Genomic DNA, 26,250 nt, shown 5'->3' on the forward strand with positions numbered 1-26,250 from the left:
TCCCATATGACCCTTTTTAAGGAAAATGATTCCCCTCAGAACCTTGTTTAGAGAGGATCATTAGAAACAAAGTAAGTGTGTTCATATTCACTTAGTCAGAGATGCAGACTGGCTGCCAATGCGCGAGGGAATCTAGAGGTGGTCATGCTACCAGGGATATCCTGCAATCATTTGCCTTGTGTTTTGTGCTTGATGAGAACTACAGAGCTATTTTTGATCCTGGAACTTTATTGGATGTCTCAATGCACATACCTCTTTCCTGCGCGCTTGCAAAGAGCATTAATTGATATTTAGGAAAATGTTTCTAATGAGCTGAGTACCCCCTCTATTCCCTTCATGTGCTGGAGGCTGCAGTCCCACAGAGATAAGTGGCTTCATTGCAGGCTGGAAAATATTTGTTAAGAACATCATTAATATAGTCAGAGATAAACTGTGCTGCAGATAATCAACTGTGAATGTTGTAGAACAAAAGTGCAAGGCTTTACAGTAGTAAAATGCTGGCTTTTAGTTTCCAGAGTATTTTATTTGTTTGGTTCAATATTATGTTTTTTCAATCATTTCAAGAAAATAAATCACTTACTATCTTATCTTCAAATGTTTGGAATTATGATTATCTAATATTTAATACATTCCTCAAAATTATTTTGATATTAATCTATTTAAAATAAATAGCAATCATCATCCAGTGTGAGTCCCATAGAACCATAAAAACCCAACAGTGCAGAAAGACGCCATTTGGCCTTTGAATCTGCACCAACTGTCTGAAAGACCAACCCACCCAGTCCCACTGCCCTCCCCCACCCCAGTCCTGTCCCCATAATCCCACACATATACCATGGTTAATCTCCCTAACCTACACATCTTGGGACACGAAGAGATAAGATAGCATGGCCAATCCATCTAACTTGCACATTTTTGGACTGTGGGAAGAGATTGGAGCACCCAGAGGAAATCCATGCAGACACGGTCAGAATGTGCAAACCACATAGACAGTGACTCAAGGCCGGAATCGGACTCAGGTCCTTGCTGCCGTGAGGGAGCAGTGCTATAGTTACAGGGCCTATAATTTCCGCAGCCTTGCACTATCCTCAGTGGCATTGTGGCAGTGTCACTGGATTAGTAATCCCAAGGCCTAGGCTAGTACTCTGAAGAGCTTGGTGCAGACTTGATGAATGACCCCTTTCTGCACTGTACGGATTCTATGATTCTGTTACATGGGTTCAAATCCCACCTTGGTGGAATCCTGATTCTATTAAAGAATCTGAAATTGAAAGCTGGTCTTAATAATTGTGACCATTAAATTATCATTTATTGTTATTCACTAATTTCCTTTAAGGAAGGAAATCCGACATCTGGCCTACGTGTGACTTGAGATTCACAGCAATATCTTAATTACGCTCTGAAATAGCCCAGTCAGACACTTTGTTCAGGGGCAATTATGGATGGGCCACAAATTGCTGTCAATAATCTCCACATCCCATGAGTGGATAAATTGGAAAAGGCTCGCAATTCAGTCTAGGTGTCACGATGTTGGCATCAAGAATGCCCACAAGGTTGATTGTGTTGTGGGACTCACCTGCAGTTCTCACACTCGCAAGGCATACTGCAGCATGTCCAAAACTGGACCTCCATTCTGGGGAGTCATGGGCATAAATCTGATTGTTTGAAATAAACTCTCATTCCCCTTTTGTTCATTTGTTCTTCCACTTTATAATCTCCTTCAGTGGGATTACACAGGTGCCTCACTCATAAGTAAACTTTTCTACTTTAAAGGAATCATATAAAGTGATTATCCATAATTAGATTAAATAGCTGCACAATGTTGATTTAAAGTTTTGACCCTGACTCTAATGAGTTAGTAGGCATTGTCCCACCTGTATAGTCTTTCTCCTGAGCAAAGGAATACCTGGAATTGATTTCTTGGAGTTATTGATTCTGTGCACTTTGTAGTTCCTGGTATTTCAAAGAATATGTCATGTTTCAAAGAAAATCCCAGGTGTCAGCTCACATCAACACAAAATGATGTGTAAATAGAATATGTGGGAGGAACAACTTTAACATTTGACATGTAATACTTCATTAGAGCTGGATAATTTTGCAAATAAGCAGTTTATAAAGAAACAGAGAGAGGAAAAACCATGGAGGGGCAGCCCACATACACAATTTGTTTTAAAAAAGGAAAGCAATTAAACTTTGAGCAGAAGAAAAGCAAATTACTGCAGATGCTGGAATCTGAAACCAAAAGAGAAAATGCTGGAAAATCTCAGCAGGTCTGGCAGCTTCTATAAGGAGAGAAAAGAGCTGACGCTTTGAGTCTAGATGATCTTTTGACAAAGAGACATCTGGACTCGAAACGTCAGCTCTTTTCTCTCCTTATGGATGCTGCTAGACCTGCTGAGATTTTCCAGCATTTTTTGTTTAGGCTTTGAGCAAAAGGTGGTTTAGTTAATAGAAATATTTTTTAAAAATGTGATATAGAAGTACAGAAGCTTTAATCAAAGGGAGACATAATGGGAAAAACTAGAGAAACAAAAAACTTCCTCAGACCTTGCGATGTGTTTCGCAGTGGCAAAGGCAGTCTGCTATTGGCAGATCCTGCTGCTTTCAATGGGGTTTTCCACTCTATGCAGTCCCTGTCACCAGGAAACTCAAGGTGGGGGTTCACTGGTGATGATACTCACCATTGCTAGTACAGGAAATTCCTATCCATAACAATAACCTGAATTTCTAAAGCATTTTTAACTGAGTAACATTATTAGACAACTGGGCGAATCTTCCAGTCCTGCCCGCCACGGGTGCGGGGGCGGACCATGCAAAGGTTCGTTGACCTCAAAGGTTTCTAGTTTTGAGGCCAGAAAATCCCTCCCAATGTACTCAAAAATAAATCAAAACAGGCAAAAACAGAAGCAGCAATAAAAATAGTTGTTGAATTTGTTCAGATTATTCATTGAGGTGATTAAGATTAGATTACTTAACTGCTGGCCCCTGAAATGATGTGTACAACTGCAGGGGTATGTACCTGGATTTCTACTCATGCACATGTGAAATACAAAACAGTTGAAGATCCAATCTCTTTGAATTAAAATTGTAAAGTTAACTAACACCCATGTTAGTTACCTGCAGTACATTTCTCCATCTTAGCAAGTTTGTTGTTTAGATGATTGACTAAATTTAAGAGCTATTAACATTAGCTTTCAAGTCATTTCCACAAAGGTAAAGCTTTAAGGTTCTGATATCCTGCCACTTTCCCATTAGGTTTCTAATTTACAGCAATGCAAAAGTGACAGGATATTTCTGGGTCAGTTCCCAACTCGATTCAGGAGATGAATGGTGAGAGAACAGCTGCAAGTTCAATACCAAACCAGATTTCCAGAACATGCAGGGCAATTTGTGCATTTAACCTATTTTGAGGAAAACTCCTGAGACATTTCAAGCTTAACAGTCAAGTGGGAACACGCCTGTGAACATATTTGTGAAAAGCTTCCTCCTGAACTCGAAAATCCAGATCTGGCCACATCACATAAACACAATGTCATTGCACTGTTAAAAATATTGTGATGCTTGATTGTGTTGACACAAATTTTTATTGGGGGAGGGGCAAATAATTGGACTTTAACATTTGAAAATAATATAGAAAGAGCCGTAGTTTGTTTGTAAAACTGATGCTATCTCATTGTGTCGTAGAATTACACAATTTTACAGCGCCATTTTTCTTGTGCCAAAGAACTATGCAATTAATCCCACTTTCCTGTTCTTCCCCCATCGCCCTGCAGTTCTCTTCCTTTCAAACATTTGTTCAAATCCCTTTTGAAAGTAAATTTTGAACCTTGCAGCATCCCTTCAGCCAATGAATCAAAGAATCTCTACAGTGCTGAGGGAGGCATTTCAGCCCATCTCTGCACTGACACTCTGAGTGCATCCCACCCTATTTCCACAACCTCACGTATTTATCCCACAAATCCCCCTAACCTACACGTCTTGGGACACTAAAAGGCAATTAAGTCGTGACCAATCAATCTAACCTGCCCATCTTTGGACTGTGAGAGAAACTGGAGCACTTATAGGAAACCCATGCAGACACTGGTTAGAATGTACAAACTCCACATGGACAATCGCTCAAGGCTGGAATCGAACCTGAGTTCCTCGTGCTATGAGTGTTAACCACTGTGGCATCATGCCACCCACTTTGTGGAATGCATTCAACAAATCATTGTGTTTGAAAACAAAATTGCCTCTGCTCTATATTAACAGTATTTTGGCATCAAGAATGAAAAGCAATCAGCACTGGGTAGAGAAGATAATGGTCATCAGTCCTTACAGGAATCAACGTTACTTTACCAAATCAGCACAGCGTTGTCGGAGACAATCTGATTAGAGAGGAAAATGGGACACTAGAGCTCAAAGCAAAACCCTGAATATGGATCCATAATCAGTTTTCCCTAATACTCCGGTGATCTCAGCTGTCCAACAGTTTCCTGCAGATTTGTTCGGATTATAAATATTGCACTTAACCACAAAGTCAATGTTGATTTGATAGCACTGACGCCTGATTGCGGTTGTTTTAAGCTCCACTCATTGCAATTTAACTCTAGAGTCACCGCTGTAGCAACAGATATGCTAACAGAACAATTAACTCAGAAGGGATGGAAGCAATAAAGGTTACACTCGAATATCTTCAATACTGAGCCTAAGGAGGCAAAGAAGCAGTGCTTGAAAATGGTAGCTCGCACAATGAAGATTGATATTGCCTCTAATACCTAGAGAAGGCATCAGTCAGTGTACTGCTGAGACATGGGATTTCCATGGCAACCTCTCAGCCTTCCACTCCATCAGTAAATGCTGGGATTTTGCAATCCAAAGACGGCATTTAAAAAAGTCTGCCCTGTAGTTATTGCTTTCCCATATTCAAATAGACATTTTTCATGGATTTCATTCCATTAATAAACCAAAGCATTTAATAGCTTGTTTGTCTGCGTGATGTGTAAGGCCCCTTGTAACAAGCCAGAGGAATGCTGGCTTTTCAACATTCAAACTCTGAAACCTTTCCACATCGTTATCTTCTGTACACAGTCCTGAGCAAATTGCCTTCTGAACAAAACTCCAACATTTTGATTTAACTTGTAAGTAATTAATGTTTATCCTAGTATCTCCAACTCAGAATATTTCTTGAATCACTCACAGTTGACAATCCATTGTATCCTCGGTTGTTTTTCAAAATTATTATTTATGACAGGCATCATTTTGCACTTCTTGTTGAAAGTTTAATTGAAATTCCACCAAATCCATCTTCAGCTGAAAACCCTAAGGGTGAAACACTAGGCAGGGTCTCAGTGTCTGGTATCTAATTAAATGTCACATATTGTGTTTAAAAATAATCCGCCCGACCTTAGACCTGTTTTATTTTTTGCTATATAGCTTTTATGACATCACTGGTATCATTCTTAACATTTAATTTCCATAATAATTTTTCACATTTATGTTGCTGGTTTCTGATTGCAGCAGCATGGTGTCAGGCTTGGATTGGTGATAGCACTTTCACCTCCACGTCAGGGTCTTCAGCACATAATCACTTCAGTGCAGTAGTGTTGGCAGTGCGGTCTTTTAGGTGAGACATTTAATCGTCCTTCCCTCTGCCACATCAAGTGGACATAAAAGATCCCCCAACATTATTGAAAGATGACTTGCAAAATGCTCGTAGAATCTTTTATGGTAAATTTACCTCTGAGTGAAAAAAAAACAAAAACTCTGTTATGAACTCAGCTTTTGCTACAGATGCTGGTTACATTGTTCACTCCTTATTTTTGACATATGTGGATCTGTTTTATTATGCATGAGAAACGTCAATCTCAAATGTTCAGTATATTTTTGCCTTCCAGCAGAGATGTTTGTTTCTACACAGCTTCCCTCCTGTACATGGATGTTTAGTTGAGTCAGGCAGCATGGTCAGTGCAGGCTTAGAGGGCCAAAGAGCCTGTTCCTGTGCTGTAATTTTCTTTGTTCTTTGATAGTCTCAGATGGAGATGTTTTTAGTACTGGTCAGAGGAAATCAAGTTGAAGTGTCCTTACCAATATTTATCCTTCTAACAACATCACTAAAACAGATTATCTGGTCATGTGTCTCCAAGCTGTATATGAGACATTACAGTGTGCAACTTAGCTGCCAATTTTCCTTACTTTCACACCGCGACCATGCTTTAAGAGTACCACATGGACTGCAATGTCTTTAGGTAGCAAAAGACATGTTCCAAATGTAAATCCTTTCTTCTTTATTAAACATCTGTTGGAACTTACAGCACTATATTTTGACTTCATCGAGAGTACTTTACATCCTTGCCTTACACTGTGAAACCATTCCACTTGGAGGAAGGAAGGAGCAAGTATTCCTACTTTAAGAGGTTCCCCTGACCAGCATTGAATATTTCAACCTAACACTCTCATCCATGTAATAGGGGGAGGCTGTATAGAAGCAAAAATCTCTGTTGGAAGGCAAAAAAATACTGAATATGTGAGATTGACATTTCTCATTAATAATAAAATAGGTTTCCACAGATCCATATATGTCAAAAATAAGGAGTTAAAAATGTAACCAACATCTATTGCGAAAGTTGAGTTCATAGGAGGATTTTTCTTTCTTTCCACTCAGGTAAATTTACCACTAAAGATTCTAAAAGAATGTCTTTATATCAGTTTCCCACTACCATTTCCTCCTCTCTCTCTAACTTCTGCAAAGACTTTATGCTGACACTTACACAATTAAAACAGTTCTCTCTTTATGATTCTGAGACTTCCTTTGCCTATTTCATAGAATCCCTACAATGCACAAGGAGGCCATTTGGCCCATCAAGTCTGCATCAACCACAATCCCACCCAGGCCCTATTCCCATAACCCTGCTAATCTGCCTCGACACTAGGGTGAATTTATCATGGCCAATCCACCTAACCCCCACATCATTGGATTGTAGGAGGAAACCAGAGCATCTGGAGGAAACTCACGCAGACATGGGAAGAATATGCAAATTCAACATAGACAGTGACCCGAGGCCAGTGTTGAACCCAGGTCCCTGGCTGTGTGAGATATCAGTGCTAACCACTGTGCTGTTGTCTCAGTTCTTAATGGAGGCATAGTTATCCACCGAATAATTAGAGTGTTGAAAGCCATATCAACTTAATCACTTTTTGGGATGTCCTGAGGTGTTTTGGTTCAGTTAATGTGTCCAGTGATTAGTAATAGGAGTTTTCTTTGAATATGAATGTGATGTCTCCAGGAAATGCAAGGATTAAATGAAAAGTTCTTCTTTCCCTCCCTACGTGGTTGTAACTTAAATTTATAAATACATCTTGCAAGGTTGTAAATATAAAGTTACAAAAACAAATTCCTTTCTTGTGTTTGTTTTCTAATCAATCAACTTGTTGGTAATGATTTTAATGAGCAAACTATTCAGAGCACAGTGCATTCCTCTGGCAGATAGCTGAGGACAGATGCTGGGCTTCTTTGATGTTTTCTGTCAGTGTTAGAGGAGAGGATCAGGTCCTATGGGTTTTGCTGAAGTACAAGCTTTCTGTCAGACCACATCTGTTTCATGGCTTCAAGTACAGGTGTAAATGTATCTCTGCATTAAACACTTCCCAACGATAAGGACTGATCACTGTAATCCCTTCAGAAAGGCCAATAATGATAACCATACAGTACAATTGTATCTACTTGATGGAACGGTTAACAGACATTTATCGTTAAGTAATTTGGGTTGTCACTACTCATCTGAAAAATAATGGCAATTAGCTCACTAGCAACTGAAACCGAAGACAAATGCGAGGGCTTTTAGCTGAAAGTTGGTAACTGTTGAGATATACCTATATACTTCTCCCAAGATATACCTCTCCCAAGATATACTTCTCCCAAGACATACCTATATACCTCTTGCAATGTGTTTTGAAGCTATAGATTGAAACTTAGCTACAGTGTAGTTCTTCTTAGAACCAATATGTTGGCTTTTCTGTTGCTGTATGTTGAAGCATCCCAAATGCAACAACAAGGATTGAGAGGCATGTTACACTGATATTTATTCAGGATATTGAAGGAGTAGCACACTGTTTTCTTGCACAAACCTTTGACCTTTGCATTGATCTCTGCAAGTAAAGTGCTTTATATTGATGAGCTCCAGTGTTGGTTTAGAGGAGAGTTACTGAGCCCCAGTGATGAAGTTCCCACAGTGAATGTCAGTGTTATTAAGTGCACTCGGCTCTTGACAGGATCAAATTGATGTAGCAGTGGGCACATTTCAACACAAAACAAATGGATGCACAGGCTTCTAGCTGTTTTTAATGAAGCTTATGCTAATAGTGAGTAGCTTCTTCTCTAAGTTATTGAAATTATTTGAGACAGAACAGCCCACGTTAGGTTGCTACTGATGACAGTTCCCCACACCAGCCCATGGAAGAATTAATAAAATGTATGGGACAGGCTGGAATGACAGGCTCATCATTTCACACTAATGAACGCAGCCCTGAACCAGTACCCGAGCAAAGTTCAATACAAAGAAGGCCATCTCATCTGTGACCTATAAATATGTTTCTTTGTGAGTTCTTGGAGAGCTACACAAAGAGGAGCAGCATTTCGTTCCTAGATTAGTTGTTTTTATACTGTGTTAAAGCGCACACTAGTGGCGGCAGCTCTTGACAGAGACATCTCACAGCTGTAACCAGCAGGCAAATATGGCAGAATTAGTCAACAGTAGTTTTTAATATAAAGAATGAAATGACGGTATAAGAAACTGTTTTTGTGTACTGCTGCACTAAATTTTTTGCAAAATACTATATTATCAATTGAACTTTAGAGATTACATTGTACTAATAATTACTTTTATTGAGAAATATGACACTGTTTGGTGAAAATAATTCATATATTTAGTCTGCATCATGATTTTCTTTAATGGTATGATAGGGTGGAGTTAGTTCACCGTTAATCGGGCAATTATGTGAAATAGGTGCGAACATTGCTTTAGTGGTAAGTAGTGCACAATGTTGTTATTGATGGTCTCATCTGTCCCTGAGTTAATGACCTCTATGTCCACTTTCTTTGCTTGGTTCATTTGTATCATTAGCTAGCGTCTAATTCTCATCCCTGGTGTATTAATGGAAGCTGATCCACACCAATTGGCTCTGCTCCCAGCTGCTGTCACTGTGCTTGCAATATAAATGTGAGAATGTGCACGGGAAGGATATCTGAATGGGAAGGTAGTCAAACTCTGTTGGGAGAGTGGGATCTCACTGGAAGTCTGCTGCATGTCACAGTCTCGTTACAGGTGTAATCAGATTGTCAACAGAGCTAATTAATAACTGGAGCTTGGCAACAGAAGGACAGAGTCGACATGTCCATCATCTGTTTCAATATTTCAAATCCTGTAGGTTTTGTTAGCCATCCAGAGGGTGGAACAAGTGATCAGCAAAACAGGATTGCTGTTCAAAAAGCGTTCTTAATTATTCACAATGGAATGGTGACAGGTCTTACCTGTGATTAGCTACCATCAAAACAACATTATGTTTGTTGTACAAGAACAATTGAGAACCATTGGTCTGGACAGTCACCCTGCTGTCCCGGCAAAACCAGGTACTCCATTATTGATGGGAGAGCTTAGCAGACGAGTTGGCACATGTTTTGAAGAAAACAATGGCATAATATGGAAACCACATTTAAGGTAGAAACAGAGTGCAGAGTGCAAGCAGACTGAGCTGACATTTGTTTGATGAGCAGGGAGTTTTAAGCATCAATATCTTTCTAAGAATATGGGGTGGGATTCTCCCAAAAATTTTCTACGTATTGAATTCACATGAAAACTGGGGTAAATCCCGCTGGATTTTTCAACAGGAGTTTCAAAATGAATCTCCCACACTCTGTGCATTGCACAGTGCACCAGTGAAACCAGCGGGCAGGGCCTATTCCCCCTGGAAAGGCTGACAGCATAGCACTGTGCGGGTCACAGCGCATGTGCCTATCTGTCAGAGTGGAGATCAGTGCACACATAGTGTGCATCTTGGCTGCTGACCTCCTGATTTCTGGCCAGCTCAATTGCTGGCCAGCCCTGCGATCCCACATTGTTGCCCTACTGACACCCCCATGGCCTGAGCATTTTCCCCCCCGAACATGTCTGGGCCTAGCCCCAACCACTTCTCTCCTAGCCTATCTCAATCTTCTCCCCACCGTCCCCCACCACTGGCAGTTCTAAACCCCTCCCCAGCAGGCTGCCCCTCTCAACACCAACCTGATGGTCAGCACCAATCGCTGGCCTCATTCCCTGCCCCGCTGATCCCGACTGCAGAACACAGCACAACCACATACAGACAATCGCCCCCCCAGAGACCCCACCTCCCATTACACCCTGACCCCTTGGCACTGTTCCAAGGCATTGGCACTTTGCCCCATGGGCAGTGCAAGGGGCCAAGGCTGGCACTACCAAGGTGACAATGTCTAGGGGCAACCCCCAGACCCTCTGGGATGCCTCAATTGCCTCCCTTCAATCCAGTGGGGTCGGACCACCAGCTCCCAGCAAGTTGGAAGCTGTAGTAAACTCCACTGGAATGAACCATTCCTGGTAGGGATGGTGGTGGGGGGGCTTGGCTAACAGGGCCGGAGACTTGAGTCCTGGTCCCACTAATAGGATTTAAATTATATTAAAATTACTTGCTGCATATATTAGGAAGCTCCACAGCAATTTCTGGTGCAGAACTGATGGTGCCAGAAATCTGGTGCTGAGAGACGCACAGAGGCCCGGACAGCTAGCATGAACCACGCAAATCAGCCCCCACTCCAGCCTCCCGGCCTGCTGCGCTCCAGCCTCCTGGCCTCCTACACTCCAGCCTCCCGGCCTCCTACACTCCAGCCTCCTACACTCCAGCCTCCCGGCATCCTACACTCCAGCCTACTACACTCCAGCCTCCCGGCCTCCTACACTCCAGCCTCCTACACTCCAGCCTCCCGGCATCCTACACTCCAGCCTACTACACTCCAGCCTCCCGGCCTGCTGCGCTCCAGCCTCCTGGCCTCCTACACTCCAGCCTCCTGGCGTGCTGCGCTCCAGCCTCCTGGCCTCCTACACTCCAGCCTCCTGACGTGCTGCGCTCCAGCCTCCTGGCCTCCTACACTCCAGCCTCCCAGCATCCTACACTCCAGCCTCCTACACTCCAGCCTCCCGGCATCCTACACTCCAGCCTCCTACACTCCAGCCTCCCGGCATCCTACACTCCAGCCTCCTACACTCCAGCCTCCCGACCTGCTGCACTCCAGCCTCCCGGCCTCCTACACTCCAGCCTCCCGGCCTACTACACTCCAGCCTCCCGGCATCCTACACTCCAGCCTCCCGACCTGCTGCACTCCAGCTTCCCGGCCTACTACACTCCAGCCTCCCGGCATCCTACACTCCAGCCTCCCGACCTGCTGCACTCCAGCTTCCCGGCCTACTACACTCCAGCCTCCCGGCATCCTACACTCCAGCCTCCTACACTCCAGCCTCCCGACCTGCTGCACTCCAGCTTCCCGGCCTACTACACTCCAGCCTCCCGGCATCCTACACTCCAGCCTCCTACACTCCAGCCTCCCGGCCTCCTACACTCCAGCCTCCCGGCATCCTACACTCCAGCCTCCCGACCTGCTGCACTCCAGCTTCCCGGCCTACTACACTCCAGCCTCCCGGCATCCTACACTCCAGCCTCCTACATTCCAGCCTCCTGGCCTCCTACACTCCAGCCTCCCGGCCTCCTACACTCCAGCCTCCTGGCGTGCTGCGCTCCAGCCTCCCGGCCTCCTACACTCCAGCCTCCTACGCTGCAGCCTCCTGATCTGCTGCGCTCCAGCCTCCCAGCCTGCTGCGCTCCAGCCTCCTGGCCTCCTACACTCCAGCCTCCCGGCATCCTACGCTCCAGCCTCCCGGCATCCTACGCTCCAGCCTCCCGGCCTGCTGCGCTCCAGCTTCCTGGCCTCCTACACTCCAGCCACCCAGCCTCCTACACTCCAGCCTCCCAGCCTGCTGCGCTCCAGCCTCCCGGCCTCCTACACTCCAGCCACCCAGCCTCCTACACTCCAGCCTCCCAGCCTGCTGCGCTCCAGCTTCCTGGCCTCCTACACTCCAGCCACCCAGCCTCCTACACTCCAGCCTCCCAGCCTGCTGCGCTCCAGCCTCCCGGCCTTCTACACTCCAGCCACCCGGCATCCTACACTCCAGCCTCCCAGCCTGCTGCACTCCAGCCTCCCGGCCTCCTACACTCCAGCCACCCAGCCTCCTACACTCCAGCCTCCCAGCCTGCTGCACTCCAGCCTCCCGGCCTCCTACACTCCAGCCTCCCGGCCTGCAGCACTCCAGCCTCCCGGCCTGCTGTGCTCCTGCCTCCCAGCCTCCTGAACTCCAGCCTCCCAGCCTTCTGCACTCCAAGCTCCTGGTCTGCTGCGCTTAAAAAGAGCAGCAGGATGGGAGAGTCGCCCCTATGGTCTGCAGTTTTTCCTCCATCCTTATGCAGGGATAAACAAGCTGTATTGGAGATCAAATGGTTAGTTAATTAGTTAACTAGTTATAGGGCCCTATTTTACCATTTTGATTCTAAGCGCTGGATGCACTTGAAACTGGGAGTGTTTCAGATCCAACTTTTAGACCCATTCTCGGGTGCCCCCATACACATTCAGCTTGCAAAAATATCAGCAATTCCAAATCTTGTGCACGACTGTGGATGAGGCTTAATGTGCCCAAAATCCTGCAGCGCAATCGGTGCCTCCAACTGCGCATGCGCAGGAAAAATACGATAGACTGCAGCTCCCCTACCACATCCATCCCGGGATGGATAATGCCTCCCCTCGGCCCCCACAAACATTACCCCATCCTCACAACATTACTGACCCCCTTATTACCCCCCCCATCCCCTCTGCCACTCAAATCGATCATGACCCCTTCCCCCTCACTGATCACAGGCAGAGAGGTAATGGACTCTCCCTACCTCCTCACTGATCACAGGCAGAGTGGCGGCGGACCCCCCTTCCTCCCCCCCACTGATCTCAAGCAGAGATCCTTCAGACCTAACCCCGCAGAGCATTCTGGATAGGCGAACGTGGTGGTAAAGGGTGAAGTGTCAGTAAGTTTGGTTGTGCAGCCCATTAAGTCAATTTAAATGCCTGCGGAGGCAGACGTGGATACTCATCTAACACCTGACTTTAACTAAGCTTTTACGCCCAAAGAGGGTCGCAACTTGATGGTAAAATCGGGCCCATAGTGTTAGCTCCAAAGACTATAGACCGAAGCTGGCTGTATCGTTCAGCAGTTGGCTCCATAGCTTAGTGATTAGAGAGAGAACTGGCTTTGTAAATCAGAGTTGTTAGTTCAATTCCTGCTAGAGTTGCTGACTAAAATTTGTGGAGTAGGGCTGAATGGCCTTCTCCTGTTCCTTTTGTGTGCAGATTTGCAAGTAAAGGGAGCTGATGTGTGAGTGGGGAGGAGTCGCTCTTTTTTTACACTTCGGTGTGGTGGAAGGTTGTAGTTGGTGAGCAACTGGTAAACCAATTAGGAATTATGAAATGTGTAACTGTTAGCTGAAGGTGGTAGTAGCATTGATTAAGCACAGTAAACTGTACTTTACATAATTCTGAAGTTAATTAAGAAAAAAATTAAATTAACTAACATAAATAACAATGGCTGGATAGATGCTGTGTTTCATCTGTCGAATGTGGGGACTCCTGGTGTCAAGGCAGTCTGTTTAGCTCAGTTGGCTGGACAGCTGGCTTGTGATGTAGTTATGACAACAGCAGGGGTTCAATTCCTGAACTCACTGAGGTTATTGATGAAGGCCTCACCTTCTCAGCCTAGCTCCTTGCCTAAGGTGGGGTGATCCTCAGGTTTATATCACCATCAGTTGGCTCTTCCCTCAAAGGAGGGACTCTATTATCATTTGGGATTATAGTGACTTTACTTTTTTTTTGTCTGCAGTGAGGGACAGCACAATGAGACCATGAGTGAGGCAGGTAAAACAGACAATAGGAGGAGCTTTAGACTGCTTAATTGTCAGACAGTGGTCTTTCTACATTTATGTACCTTATGCTAATTTTGCATGTTTAAGATGCTTGCAACCTGTGTGAATAAAAGCGAAGTTTGCGAGGTGGATGAGCAGTCTGGTCGTAGCACCATGGTGCAAGAAGCCATTCAAATCGGAGGAACAAACAGGAATATAGTAGTAGTGGGGGACAGTATAGTCGAGGGAGGTTAGACATTGTTCTCTGCAACCAGCAACGAGAGTTCAGAAGATGGTATTGTTTGCCCAGGTTCAGAATATCTATTCGGGACTGGGAAGAAACTTGCAGTCGGAGGGTAAGGATCTAGTTTTCATGGCCCACATGATTACCAATGACATAAGTAGAACTAAGAAAGATGTTCTGCATAGAGAGTATAAGGAGCTCGGCACTGAATTAAAAAGCAGAGCTCAAAGGTAATCATCTCTGAATTATTACCTGAGCCGTATGCAAATTGGCATTCAGTTAGAAAGCTGGCTGCATAGCTCAAAGACTGGTGTGCGAAAAGTGGTTTCTGGTTTGTGGGACATCAGCACATGTACTGGGGAAAGTGGTGAATGGAATGGGTCCATGCTGGAACCAGCATTCCAGTGAGCTGTGTAACAAGTGGAGAGGGTTTTAACTTTATGGGGGGGTGGTGGTGGGGGGACAAGGGAAGATGTGGTAAATCAGAGAGTAGAAACAAGGCTGGAGAGAAATTTAAATACTAATATGGGACGTGATGAACATGACAGGAAGAGGTAGAGAGTACAAATCTAAGAGTAAGTCAGAAGAAGCATCTAGAGATTACAAAAATAATGAAGTGACAAAATTAAAGCCTCTGCATCTGCACTTGGCATTTGAAACAATAGGTCAAATAGAAATAAATAAGTATGATCTGATAGCCATTACAGAGACTTAGCTATCGGATGACATAGGTTGGAACCTGCATATTGAAGCGTACATGACACTTAGGAAAGGCAGGAATCTAGAAACAGGTAAAGGGTCGATTTCATAAATTGATGATCATATTAATGCAATAGAGAGGGATGAGCTAAATTCAGGAAACCAAGATGTAGAAGCAGCTTGGGTAGAGATGACAAATGATAAAGGCAAGAAGTCGCTTCTGGGAGTGGTGTTCAGGCTCCTGACCAGTAGGATGCAGTATAAAGGAAGAAATAACAGGAATTTGTCAAAATGTATAGTGATCATCATTGAGAATTTTAACATACATACAGACTGCAAAAACAGATGGGCAAAGGACAAGTAGATGAGAAATTCATAGAATGTTTTTGAGAGAGTTTTTGAGAACAGCACAGTCTGACATCAACCAGAGAGCAAGCTAAAATAGAGCTGGTTTTGTGCAACAAGATAGGATTAATTAATGACCTCACAATGAAGGCATCCTGAGTTTCAAGCAATCACAATATGATTGAATTTTACATTCAGTTTGAGGGAGAGAAGAGTGGGTCTATTTTAAACTTAAATTAGGACATGAAAGCAGAGCTAGCTAAAGTGAATAGCAAATTAGCTTAAGGAATAGACATACATAAGGAGTATTCATGTAAGGGGATTTTTCAGAATACAGAGAAAAGAAACACTCCACCAGAATGAAAGATTTCAAGGAGAGGATCCACTATCTGTGATTAGCTAAAAAAGTTAAAGGTAGTATCAAAACAAACATAGGATTGTGCAAAGATGGATAACAGGCCAAAAGATTGGACAGAAAACAGCAAAGAATTTTTCAAAGATTAGTAAGGAGCAAAAAAATTAGCATATGAGAGAAAGCTAATTAGAAATGTAAAGACAGATAAAAAGAGTTTCTGTAGCTACGTAAAAAATAAAACAACTAAGGTGAGCATTGGTACTATAGAAAGCAAGTCTGGGGAATTAATCGTGGAAAACAAGAAGTTGGCAGATGTATTGAAAAGGTATTTTGCATTGGTTTTCACTACAGAGGATACAAGCAACATTCCAGAAATAGCTGTAAATCAGGAAATGGAAGGGAGCCGAGGTACTCAGGAAAATTAGAGTCACCAGGGATGTGGTGCTGAATTGTTGGAGCTGTGGGCTGACAAATCCTTGGGTTCTTTAGCACTTCATCCTCGAGTCTTAAAGTAAATGGCTAGTTGGATAATTAGAAGCAAATTACTACAGATGCTGGAATCTGAAACCAAAAGAGAAAATGCGGGAAAATCTCAGCAGGTCTGGCAGCATCTGTAAGGAGAGAAAAGAGCTGATGTTTTGAGTCCAGGTGACCCTTTGTCAAAGCTACAGAAGCTACAAAACTTCTGTACTCAAAACATCAGCTCTTTTCTCTCCTTACAGATGCTGCCAGACCTGCTGAGATTTTCCAGCATCTTTTTTTTAGTTAGGTAGTTGATGCATTGGTTTGAATTTTTGCTAGATTTGGGGAAAGTTCCACTAAATTGGAAAATAGTGAATGTAACTCCTTTATTCAAAAAGGGAGGGTGACAGAAAGCAGGAAGCTATAGACCAGTTAGCTTACATTAGTCACAGGGAAACTGTTAGAAGCTAATACTAAAGATGTAATTGCAAGGGACTTGGATCAATTCAAGATAATCAGACAGAGTCAACATAGTTTTGTCAAACGGAAATCGTGTTTTACCAATTCACTTTGAAGAAGTAATATGTGCTATAGACAAAGGAGAACTGCCGGATGTACTGTACTTACATTTCCAGGAAGCATTTGATAACATGCCACATCAAAGGTCATTGCGGACATTAAAAGCTCATGTTATAGAGGGAGTAACATACTTCAGATAGCTTTCCTTCGTTCATAGCCATCTGCTCACTGCACATTTCTGTCTGCCTTTGCAGTTTAGGTATTGTGTCAGCATTTTCAGGATGTGCTATATTTGAGTCTTTTGGCTGCATTTCAGCCATTTCTTTCTTCTAAAAAATGTGGTTCATGCATTTTATTACACTGGCAACCATCTCTTTGTTGACTTGAATATTGTCTCCCTTGCTTTGGGGTCTTCAGTGCTCCTTGCTGTGGGGTCTTTGATGCCCCCCTCTGGGTCTCTTGTTGCCTACTGTCTGGGGTCATTTGGTGCCTTCCTACTGGCATCTCTTGTCACCCCCTCTCTGGGGTTTCTTGTTGCCCATGGCAGTTTATTGAGAATTGCCCTTTCTCTTGGATCTCCTCTTGCCTTGTTTACAAGGTTGTTTTTAGTTACCTTCCATGCTTTACTGGGGGTGTGCTAGACCACACCTGCGTCTGATACAGCCATTTCCTTATCCAGAATGGATCTGACCCTTCTAATTTTCTGTTCAAGGTCATTTCTGTATTCTTCTCATTACTGCTTTAAATATCATTGCCTCAATGAGACTGTCAGTGCAGTAACCATTTTCCTTCACTTCAGGCTGAATCTGGAGCTGTCGGTTTCTTTGCTGAGTTTACCACATTTTTTGGGGGGGTTTGGCAAGCCTCACGTCAATCTTGGGCCTCTTTTTAAAACTCTTTAAAAGTGCAGTATTTCTCCTCTGGGCGATTCTTTTGTTTGTCTTTTGAATCTGCAGGAACCTGCTTTTTTCCCGTGAATGCCCCGTACTCTGGGGGACTTGATCAGCCTTTTTTAAAACTTAAAGTTTAACTTGCTTCTTAAACTCTGTGGTTTCTTTTTTAACTCTGCACAGTCTTCTTAAAATTTGACTCAGCCTGCCGATTTCTGCTTAACTTTTTTTTTTGCTGCAGTGCAGCATAGCAACTGCTGCCCCAGTCTCTGAGCCCTGGGACTGCCACCTATTCCATAATGTAAGTGCACCTTTTTTAATATCATTTTGTTGACCGTGTTGTAAACTGTCCAAGTTCTTGGACTCTGCATTACTCAGGGTTTTACAATTTTTGTAGTATGGCTCACCCATCCTTATGATCTGACCAGTGCATCACCTGGGACTTACAATGAACTTCCACTCACTAACTTTTCCTCAACTTTTCACTCTATAGCAAAGCTTCTCCAACTTCCAGCTTAGTCTTTACTTTCTCTTCATAGGTGCACATCTTTCTAATCCAGCTTTAGCTGCTTTTAGTTGGACTATTGTTTTGGGTTCATCATTTAAGATGCCATGTTTCATATCACTGCTCATGTGAAAACGTTTAGAAGTGACCATCGCTGCCAACATGATGTAATATTGTGCCATTGCTGTAGTATCACAGTGAGGAGTGTAAAGAGGAAATTTTATTATTAGCCTTCAACTATTTACAGATCCCATATATTGTTATATCTGGTGCTTTTTCTCCTATGCAGGGGAAGCGATAGCCTAGTGGTATTGTCGTTAGACTATTAATCCAAGAACTTAACAATGTTCTGGGAATCTGGCTTCGAATCTTGCCATGGCAGATGGTGGAATTTGAATTCAATAAAATATATCTGGAATTAAGAATCTACTGATGACCGCTAAACCATTGTCAATTGTCAGAAAAACCCATCTGGTTCATTAATGTTCTTTAAGGAAGGAAATCTGCTGTCTTTACCCAGTCAGATCACTCACCTGATGAAGGAGCAGCGCTCTGAAAGCTATGGCTTGTGCTACCAAATAAACCTGTTGAACTTTAACCTAGTGTTGTGAGACATCTTACGTGTTTACCCCAGTCCAACGCCGGCATCTCCACATAATTATCACTGGCCAGCCAGTGATGCCCATGTCCCATGAATGAAAAAAGAAGGCTGGTTCCAGAGTGTTATCTCTGAGTCTATTACCGTTTGACTCTATACATCATACTGTGGGCTATGCTATTTTTCAGTCCCACATTACCCTTTGCTCTGCCAAGAGCCTTTACATTACAAAGGCATGCAAACATGTAATACAACATTATCTAAGTGGTGAGAGATTGCACAGTTCTGAGATGCAAAGGGATCTGGGTGTTCGAAAGCATTAATTGCAAAATGCCAGTACACAAATCTGGCTAGAAATTAAGAAAGCTAGTACAATGTTTATAAAGTTGATTACTAAAGGAGGGAGGTTATGATCGCTGAGGAGACCACATCTGGAGTACAGTGTGCAGTACTGATTTCCCCATCCCTAATTGCCCTTGAACCAAGTGGCTTGCTGAGCCATTCTGAGGGCATTTAAGAATCAATCACATTGCTGTAGATCTGGAGTCACATGTAGGCCAAACCAGGTAATGATGGCAGATTTCTTTCCCTAAAGAACATTAGTTGAACCAGATTTTTCTGACAATTGACAATGGTTTCATGGGCATTGTTAGACTTTTAATTCCAGATTTTTATTGTATTCAAATTTCACTATCTGCCATGGTGGGATTCGAACCTGGGTCCCCGGAGTATTACCCTGGGCTTCCGTGTTACCTGGTTCAGGAAGATGAGATGGTCAAGGTTTTTGACTCCTGCATGTGTTTTGTATCAGGCCACATGAACTGAAATATGTTTACAATAGTATTTACCTAATAGTTGTTGTAATATCTTGTGTTCCTCACTTTACCGCACTAGCAGACTGACTAAACACTGATAGAACTTACTGAGTCAGGGAAGTTTCCTTCCATGATGTTAGCAGTCTGAGTCTTGAAATGTCCAGCTTTAGGCTAGGAGATGAATTATAGAACAGAATCATAAAATCCCTATAGTGCAGAAGGAGGCCATTTGGCCCATTAAGTCTGCACCAACTTCTACCCAGGCCCTATCCCCATAACCACACATATTTTACCCCGCTAATCTCCCCAACCCATATAAATCATGGGACACTAAGGGGCAATTTAGTATGGCCAATCCATCATGCATAACTTCACACTGTGGGGGGAAGCCGGAGCACTCAGAGGAAATGCACGCAGATATCCAAGGCCAGAAATGAACCTGGGTCCCTGGCACTGTGAGGCAGCAGCGAATGAAGGTGTACTGTTTAATTACTTGGCAGCATCTTAGGGAGCATGATCTCAACCAGGTGTTGCTTAGTTTGAATAAGAGCCTTTTGAACTAAAACATGACACAAGTTATACTATTTGAAATCATCAATTTCTGAAATAACCACATACATTTGTATTTCACCATTTAGAAAGTGCAGTTTTCATTAAGGTTAGCTTTCTGCCAGTTATTTTTTCCTCACCCTCCTCTCCTGAACAAATAGGTTTAGTGTTACAGGCAATAGCACACCATTGCTGTTTTACCCAACTGATCAGGCTTGATGTGTGTGTGGCCTGTGTGTGTTTGCTGGATGTTTGATCGGGGTTGAGGATGAGAAGGTGGTTATCACAATCTAATTCACTCCTATTGCACTAGAAAGCTTTAGATTGCACTAGAAAGCTTTAGATTTGCACTAGAAAGCTTTAGATTGGCTAGGAGGGAGTTGAAGAGTGAGTTAAGAAGGGCTAAAAGAGGACATGAGAAGACTTTGGCTGATAGGATTAAGGAGAATCCTAAGGCGTTCTATAGGTATGTTAAGAACAGAAGGTTGGTTAGGGCAAGATTAGGGCCAGTTACTGACAGCAGAGGGAAGTTGTGTGTGGAACCGGAAGAGATTGGAGAGGCATTGAACCAATATTTCTCTTCGGTGTTCACGCAGGGGGACATGAATGTAGCTGAGGAGAACACTGGGTTACAGGGGTGTAAACGAGACAGTATTGCAGTTGATAAGGGGGATGTGCTGGATATTCTTGAGGGTTTGAAAATAGATAAGTCCCCTGGTCCGGACGGGATTTACCCTAGGATTCTCTGGGAGGCAAGAGAGGTGATTGCAGAGCCTCTGGCTCTGATCTTCAGGTCATTGTTGGTCTCAGGTATAGTACTGGAAGATTGGAGGATAGCGAATGTTGTCCCATTGTTTAAGAAGGGGAACAGAGACTTCCCTAGGAATTATAGACCGGTAAGTCTTACTTCTATTGTGGGCAAGGTTTTAGAAAAAATTATTAGGGATAGGATTTATAGTTATTTGGAGAGTAATGAATTGATTGGAGATAGTCAGCATGGTTTTGTAGCGGGTAGGTCGTGCCTTACTAACCTTATTGAGTTTTTTGAGAAAGTGACTAAAGAGGTGGATGGGGGTAAGGCAGTTGACGTGGTATATATGGATTTTAGTAAGGCGTTTGATAAGGTTCACCATGGAAGGCTTCTGCAGAAAATGCAGATGTATGGGATTGAGGGTAGTCTAGGTAATTGGATCAGGAATTGGCTAGCAGATAGGAGACAGAGGGTGGTGGTTGATGGTAAATATTCGTCATGGAGTTCAGTTACGAGTGGTGTGCCTCAGGGATCTGTTTTGGGGCCACTGCTGTTTGTAATTTTTATTAATGATCTGGATGAGGGTATAGTTGGGTGGATTAGTAAATTTGCTGATGACACCAAAGTCGGAGGTGTGGTAGATTGTGAGGAAGGGTGTCATAGTTTGCAGGGAGACTTAGACAGGTTGCAGAGCTGGGCCGAGAGGTGGCGGATGGAGTTTAATGCGGAGAAGTGTGAGGTAATTCACTTTGGTAGGAATAACAGATGTGTCGAGTATAGGGCTAACGGGAGGACTCTGAATAGTGTGGATGAACAGAGGGATCTAGGTGTATGTGTACATAGATCCCTGAAAGTTGGGAATCAAGTAGATAAGGTTGTTAAGAAGGCATATGGTGTCTTGGCGTTTATTGGTAGGGGGATTGAATTTAGGAGTCACAGCGTCATGTTGCAACTGTACACAACTCTGGTGCGGCCGCACTTGGAGTATTGTGTGCAGTTCTGGTCCCCACATTATAAGAAGGATGTGGAGGCTTTGGAGAGGGTGCAGAGGAGGTTTACCAGGATGTTGCCTGGTATGGAGGGGAGGTCCTATGAGGAGAGACTGAGGGATTTGGGGTTGTTTTCGCTAGAAAGAAGGCGGCTAAGAGGGGGTCTTATTGAAACATATAAGATGATTAGAGGTTTAGATAGGGTGGATAGTGATAGCCTTTTTCCTCGGATGGAGAAAGCTAGCACGAGGGGGCATGGCTTTAAATTAAGGGGAGGTAGTTATAGGACGGATGTCAGGGGTAGGTTCTTTACCCAGAGGGTGGTGAGGGATTGGAATGCCCTGCCTGCTGCAGTTGTAAATGCGCCTAGTTTGGGGGCGTTTAAGAGATCCGTGGATAGGTTTATGGATGAAAAGGGATTGGTTTAGGTTAGAGGGTCATTGTTTTTTAACTGGCCGGCGCAACATCGTGGGCCGAAGGGCCTGTTCTGCGCTGTAATGTTCTATGTTCTATGTTCTATCCTCACTCAGGATCAACATGCACACATTCCTGCAGTAAATAAGGAAGAGGGCCCTGAGTTTAGCCAAATACACCACTGGCCCAGCAGCTTTCAGCCAACTTATTACAGAGTAGGGATCAAAGCTGGGACTTATGATTTGTTGCCGCGGTGGTCCTTAGCAGCTGAGCCATCAAGGAACGGAATTAAATTAGACTGAAGATGATGACAGTTTTTAAAAATACTGTGGATGTGCAGATTAAATTTATAAAATAATTTGTCAGTTTTATTAAGCCTTCGTACTGCTTGCAAGGTGCCCTGCCTTAAAAGCTATTACAAAGGTTTAAATGCAGTTTAACCTTGGTTATGCAGATTATAATTTAGAATGGTTTCCTCTTTTAAGTAATGGGGAGGTATTATAAGCGAATAATTAGTTTATGACCCTGTTTTCAGCCAGCAAACCTCAAAAGTATTTCTGTCATCAAAGTGCAGGGTTGAGATAGTAAGCACGAAATGACTCTGATTCCTTTGTGATGAATGGTACCAGTCAGAGCTGCATGGAATCCAGCCACGTTCACTTTTATCTCCAGATACTGTAAATTGCTGCAGCTCCAATCTGATGGTCTCCAGTTGGGAAAGTCTCTGGTCTGAGGAGGGTTAGATTTCCTATTTCCCACCGCCCCACCCCCACTTTCTCTCTCTTTCTGTCTCCAAGACAGGTCAGAAAATCACGTAAGTGGGTAAGAGTTTCTGTGTTGAAATGTATGTTCTATTAGTAATAGTGATCGTGTCCGCAGAAGGAACTAAAATGTTTCTCAGCAAACATCCCTCTATTCAATGAGACACAGTCTCTCTTCCCCCTTTCAGCATCTTCAATGCTCTCTTCCATTCTTTCTGTCAACTAATTCCATTCAAGTAGAAAAACTGAGACTCCAAAGCCACTTTTAAAAACAAAAATGTCACAAGAAGTATTTGACTTCATCATTTCCAAATAAACCAGCCAGCCAAACTTTAACCAAAAAAAAGGTTGTGATTTCAAAGGCTCAGTGGTGACGTGCTTCCTCTTTCAGGCGCTTGTGGCTATGGATCTCACTTCACTTCTTTCGTGACCCATTGTTCATCTGTTTGTTTGTTCTTTCTTTCTTTCTGTTTGTGTACCCAGGCAGCCCATTGAGTAACTTCTTTGACGTAATTAAACAACTTTTTTCAGACGAGAAGAACAATGGGCAAGTAGCTCATCCACCAGCTACGCCAACCAAACATGGCACAAAACAGCAAGCAGAATGATTCTGATGCTATTGACTATGGTTCTAGCGGAGTCTCTAAATTTCCAGCTGGGAGAGAGAAGGCAAAGATGGTGCCAAGTATTGGGACACAGGACCAACCTTAAAACCATTTAGAGATAGTCCCATGTTCTGAAAGGATGTAAAAAGCAGACTGCTTCGGTACAATGTCCATAGACAGAATTTTGTATGGCGGAATGATTGTATATAACTGAGGATTAGCACGTGCAACCCCCCTCTACAACATTTGTTTCCCTGTTTTTTGCTGCTCTCCTTTTATGATGACCTGATTTATTTCCACTCTACTGCCAGGAATTGTCCAGAAAACTTGTTAAATCCCACCTGGTGAACCCTATGGCTGCGGACATTTATCGAAGGAAAGGCAGCTGATATCTTGGTGCATGTGGGAACCTGGCGCCCTTTTGACGCTTAACACTTGACCAATCTGGAGCTGCTGCATCCCAGGAAAAGGAACGGAAATCCTGGGAGAGACTGACACCCTTCAGCAGCAGGTTGTCCACCAGAGAGAGGAGGTGGGGTTGAATTGAACAGCACGGCACAGCAACATGGGCTTCGGCAGCTACAGTGGACTCTTTCTTTGTTGAAGCAGGACTTTGGTGAGACTGCTGCTGAGGGGTAAGATATCAGGGGGTCAGACAACACTGCAGCAAGGAACTAAAGCACGTACATGTGTAACAAACACTTGTACATCCCCTACTTTCTGTATAGATTCTGTTTGTCTAGTTGTGACACCTTGTTTAGCTGTAGAACAAAACAGATTCAAACACTGTGTTGCCGGTTATAAGTTTGTCAGTATTATTTATTTTCAGGGTAATATATATGTGTATATAGATATATTTTATTCATTTCACAGGAGCACCATGTTCAATTGAACCATGTTGCTGGTTTACTATCATGGGGTGGGGGGCACAGTTAAACCACCCACTGCTGTAAAAGGCTACATTTATTGTGGACATTTTATATATATTTTTCCCCCTTTCTGTTCTTATTTATTGAACCCCAGTAATTTATCAGCAGAACGTCTAGGTGTATGAATGTTGTCTTTCATTGTGAATGACTTATAGAGGCAACACTTACTGTATTAAAGGAAAAAAAAATATTTTGTCCAATTTATCAGAGCTCTGTGAACAATATTAACTTATTCTGTCCCGATTCAAGGAACTTGTAGTATATGTTTAAAGAACAAACAGTACTTTAAGAATGTAGGATAGCGGTAGTGTCTGAAATGATTACCTTATATTGCTATTTGTTAGTTTCATATCAGTGTGCGTGTTCCACAGGTAAAATTATTGGACCAGTTCTTGTACATAAGTAAATCAGCAATGGACTTTGAACCACTGGAGGTTACTGTTATTGAATTTATCTTGTATAACTGTGTGCATGTCAGACATGGTTTTTTCTTTGCATGATGTTGCTGTAATTGTTCTCAAAATGCTCTGTCCTCTTTCTTGCTCTCCTATGTGCACAAACTAATGCTTCCTTACACCGTACCTCTGCAAAATGGCTGGACTACAACATGGATGGTACAAGCAGGAAGGGGAAGAAATAAAGCAATACTTATATTGATATCCTTCCTATTTTGTACTTTGGAGAAAAAAAAATTACTTATTTAACAGACCAACTATCAAATGTACACACCCACCCAGCCCCCTCCCCCTTGTAATATAACTGTGAGCAACTTCACTGCAAGATCAATAAATTCATTCAATTCCAATCATTTGTGTGCTGATATTTTGCTGGCGACCATTAGTTGGCAGAGTTACTCCGACGCACATTGCACTTGTCCAGGTAAAATGTCACGTATGTGCAACAAAGTCTCAACACATCAAAACAGAAGAATATTTACGGTGTCTACACTTATGGCCGTATAGCACAAACAGAAAAATTTGGATCATTTGTAATTTAACAGGAGGTAAAATTGCCACTGGAGCTGAACGTGGACTGAAGGTGAAGTTTTTAATTTTTTTAAGGATGAAAGATTAAAATTTCAAACCATTATCGTCATATCTATGTCCAAGGTTGCCCCGGTAGAGATCTGGGACCGGGTGCATATTATAAATAACTATTTGATGCCGACTTCCAACTATTCCTGGCGATAATTTTACACACACAATGGTAGTGGAAAAGGAAGATAGCTTTGACAAAGGGTCAGCTGGACTCGAAACATCAGCTCTTTTCTCTCCTTGCAGAGGCTGCCAAACCTGCTGAGATTTTCCAGTATTTTCTCTTTTGGTTCCTGATTCCAGCATCCGCAGTAATTTGCTTTTATACAAATAGCATTAATGGGTCTTACTGATTTCTGGTTTGTCCAACAATTTAGTTCTATCTCCAGGTTCCAAAGATTCAAAATTTTTTTCCCCCTCCCATTCAGACATTTGTACCACAGAAAGAAAACAGCTTTAGCTTCACATCCAAATAATTTGTGTAACACCAGGGTGAAATTGGCTGAATTAAATGTGGGCATATACAAAGAGCAAAGAAAATTACAGCACAGGAACAGGCCCTGCTGCCCTCCAAGCCTGCACCAACCATGCTGCCTTTCTGAACTAAAACTCCCTACCCTTCTGGGGACCATATCCCTCTATTCCCATCCTATTCATGTATTTGTCTAGACTCCCCTTAAAAGTCACTATCGTATCTGCTTCCACTATCTCCCCTGGCAGCGAGTTCCAGGCACCCATCACCCTCTGTGTAAAAAAAACTTGCCTCATACATCTCCTTTAAACCTTGCCCCTTGCACCTTAAA

The 26,250-nt window shown here is 43.1% G+C and overlaps 1 protein-coding gene across 10 annotated transcripts in view; it reads left to right on the forward strand.

The window, feature by feature from the left end:
- The window catches only part of LOC145343840 (serine/threonine-protein kinase BRSK2), an 894,349-nt gene extending 869,161 nt beyond the window's left edge, over nucleotides 1–25,188 (forward strand). For 8 of the 10 annotated variants that reach the window (XM_080190254.1, XM_080190262.1, XM_080190255.1 and 5 more), the window contains one exon: nucleotides 23,363–23,588. In XM_080190254.1, the coding sequence (XP_080046380.1) occupies nucleotides 23,363–23,487 (125 nt within the window). In that variant the 3' untranslated portion in view covers nucleotides 23,488–23,588. Of the gene's footprint in view, nucleotides 1–23,362; nucleotides 23,589–23,795 lie in introns of those variants that run through there. The other 2 variants (XM_080190257.1, XM_080190256.1) reach the window with 2 other exon arrangements.
- Nucleotides 25,189–26,250: the final 1,062 nt, after the last annotated feature.

This window comes from Carcharhinus amblyrhynchos, chromosome 6 (genome assembly GCF_965287045.1).
Source record: "Carcharhinus amblyrhynchos chromosome 6, sCarAmb.v2.hapA, whole genome shotgun sequence".
Lineage (NCBI taxonomy): Eukaryota > Metazoa > Chordata > Chondrichthyes > Carcharhiniformes > Carcharhinidae > Carcharhinus > Carcharhinus amblyrhynchos.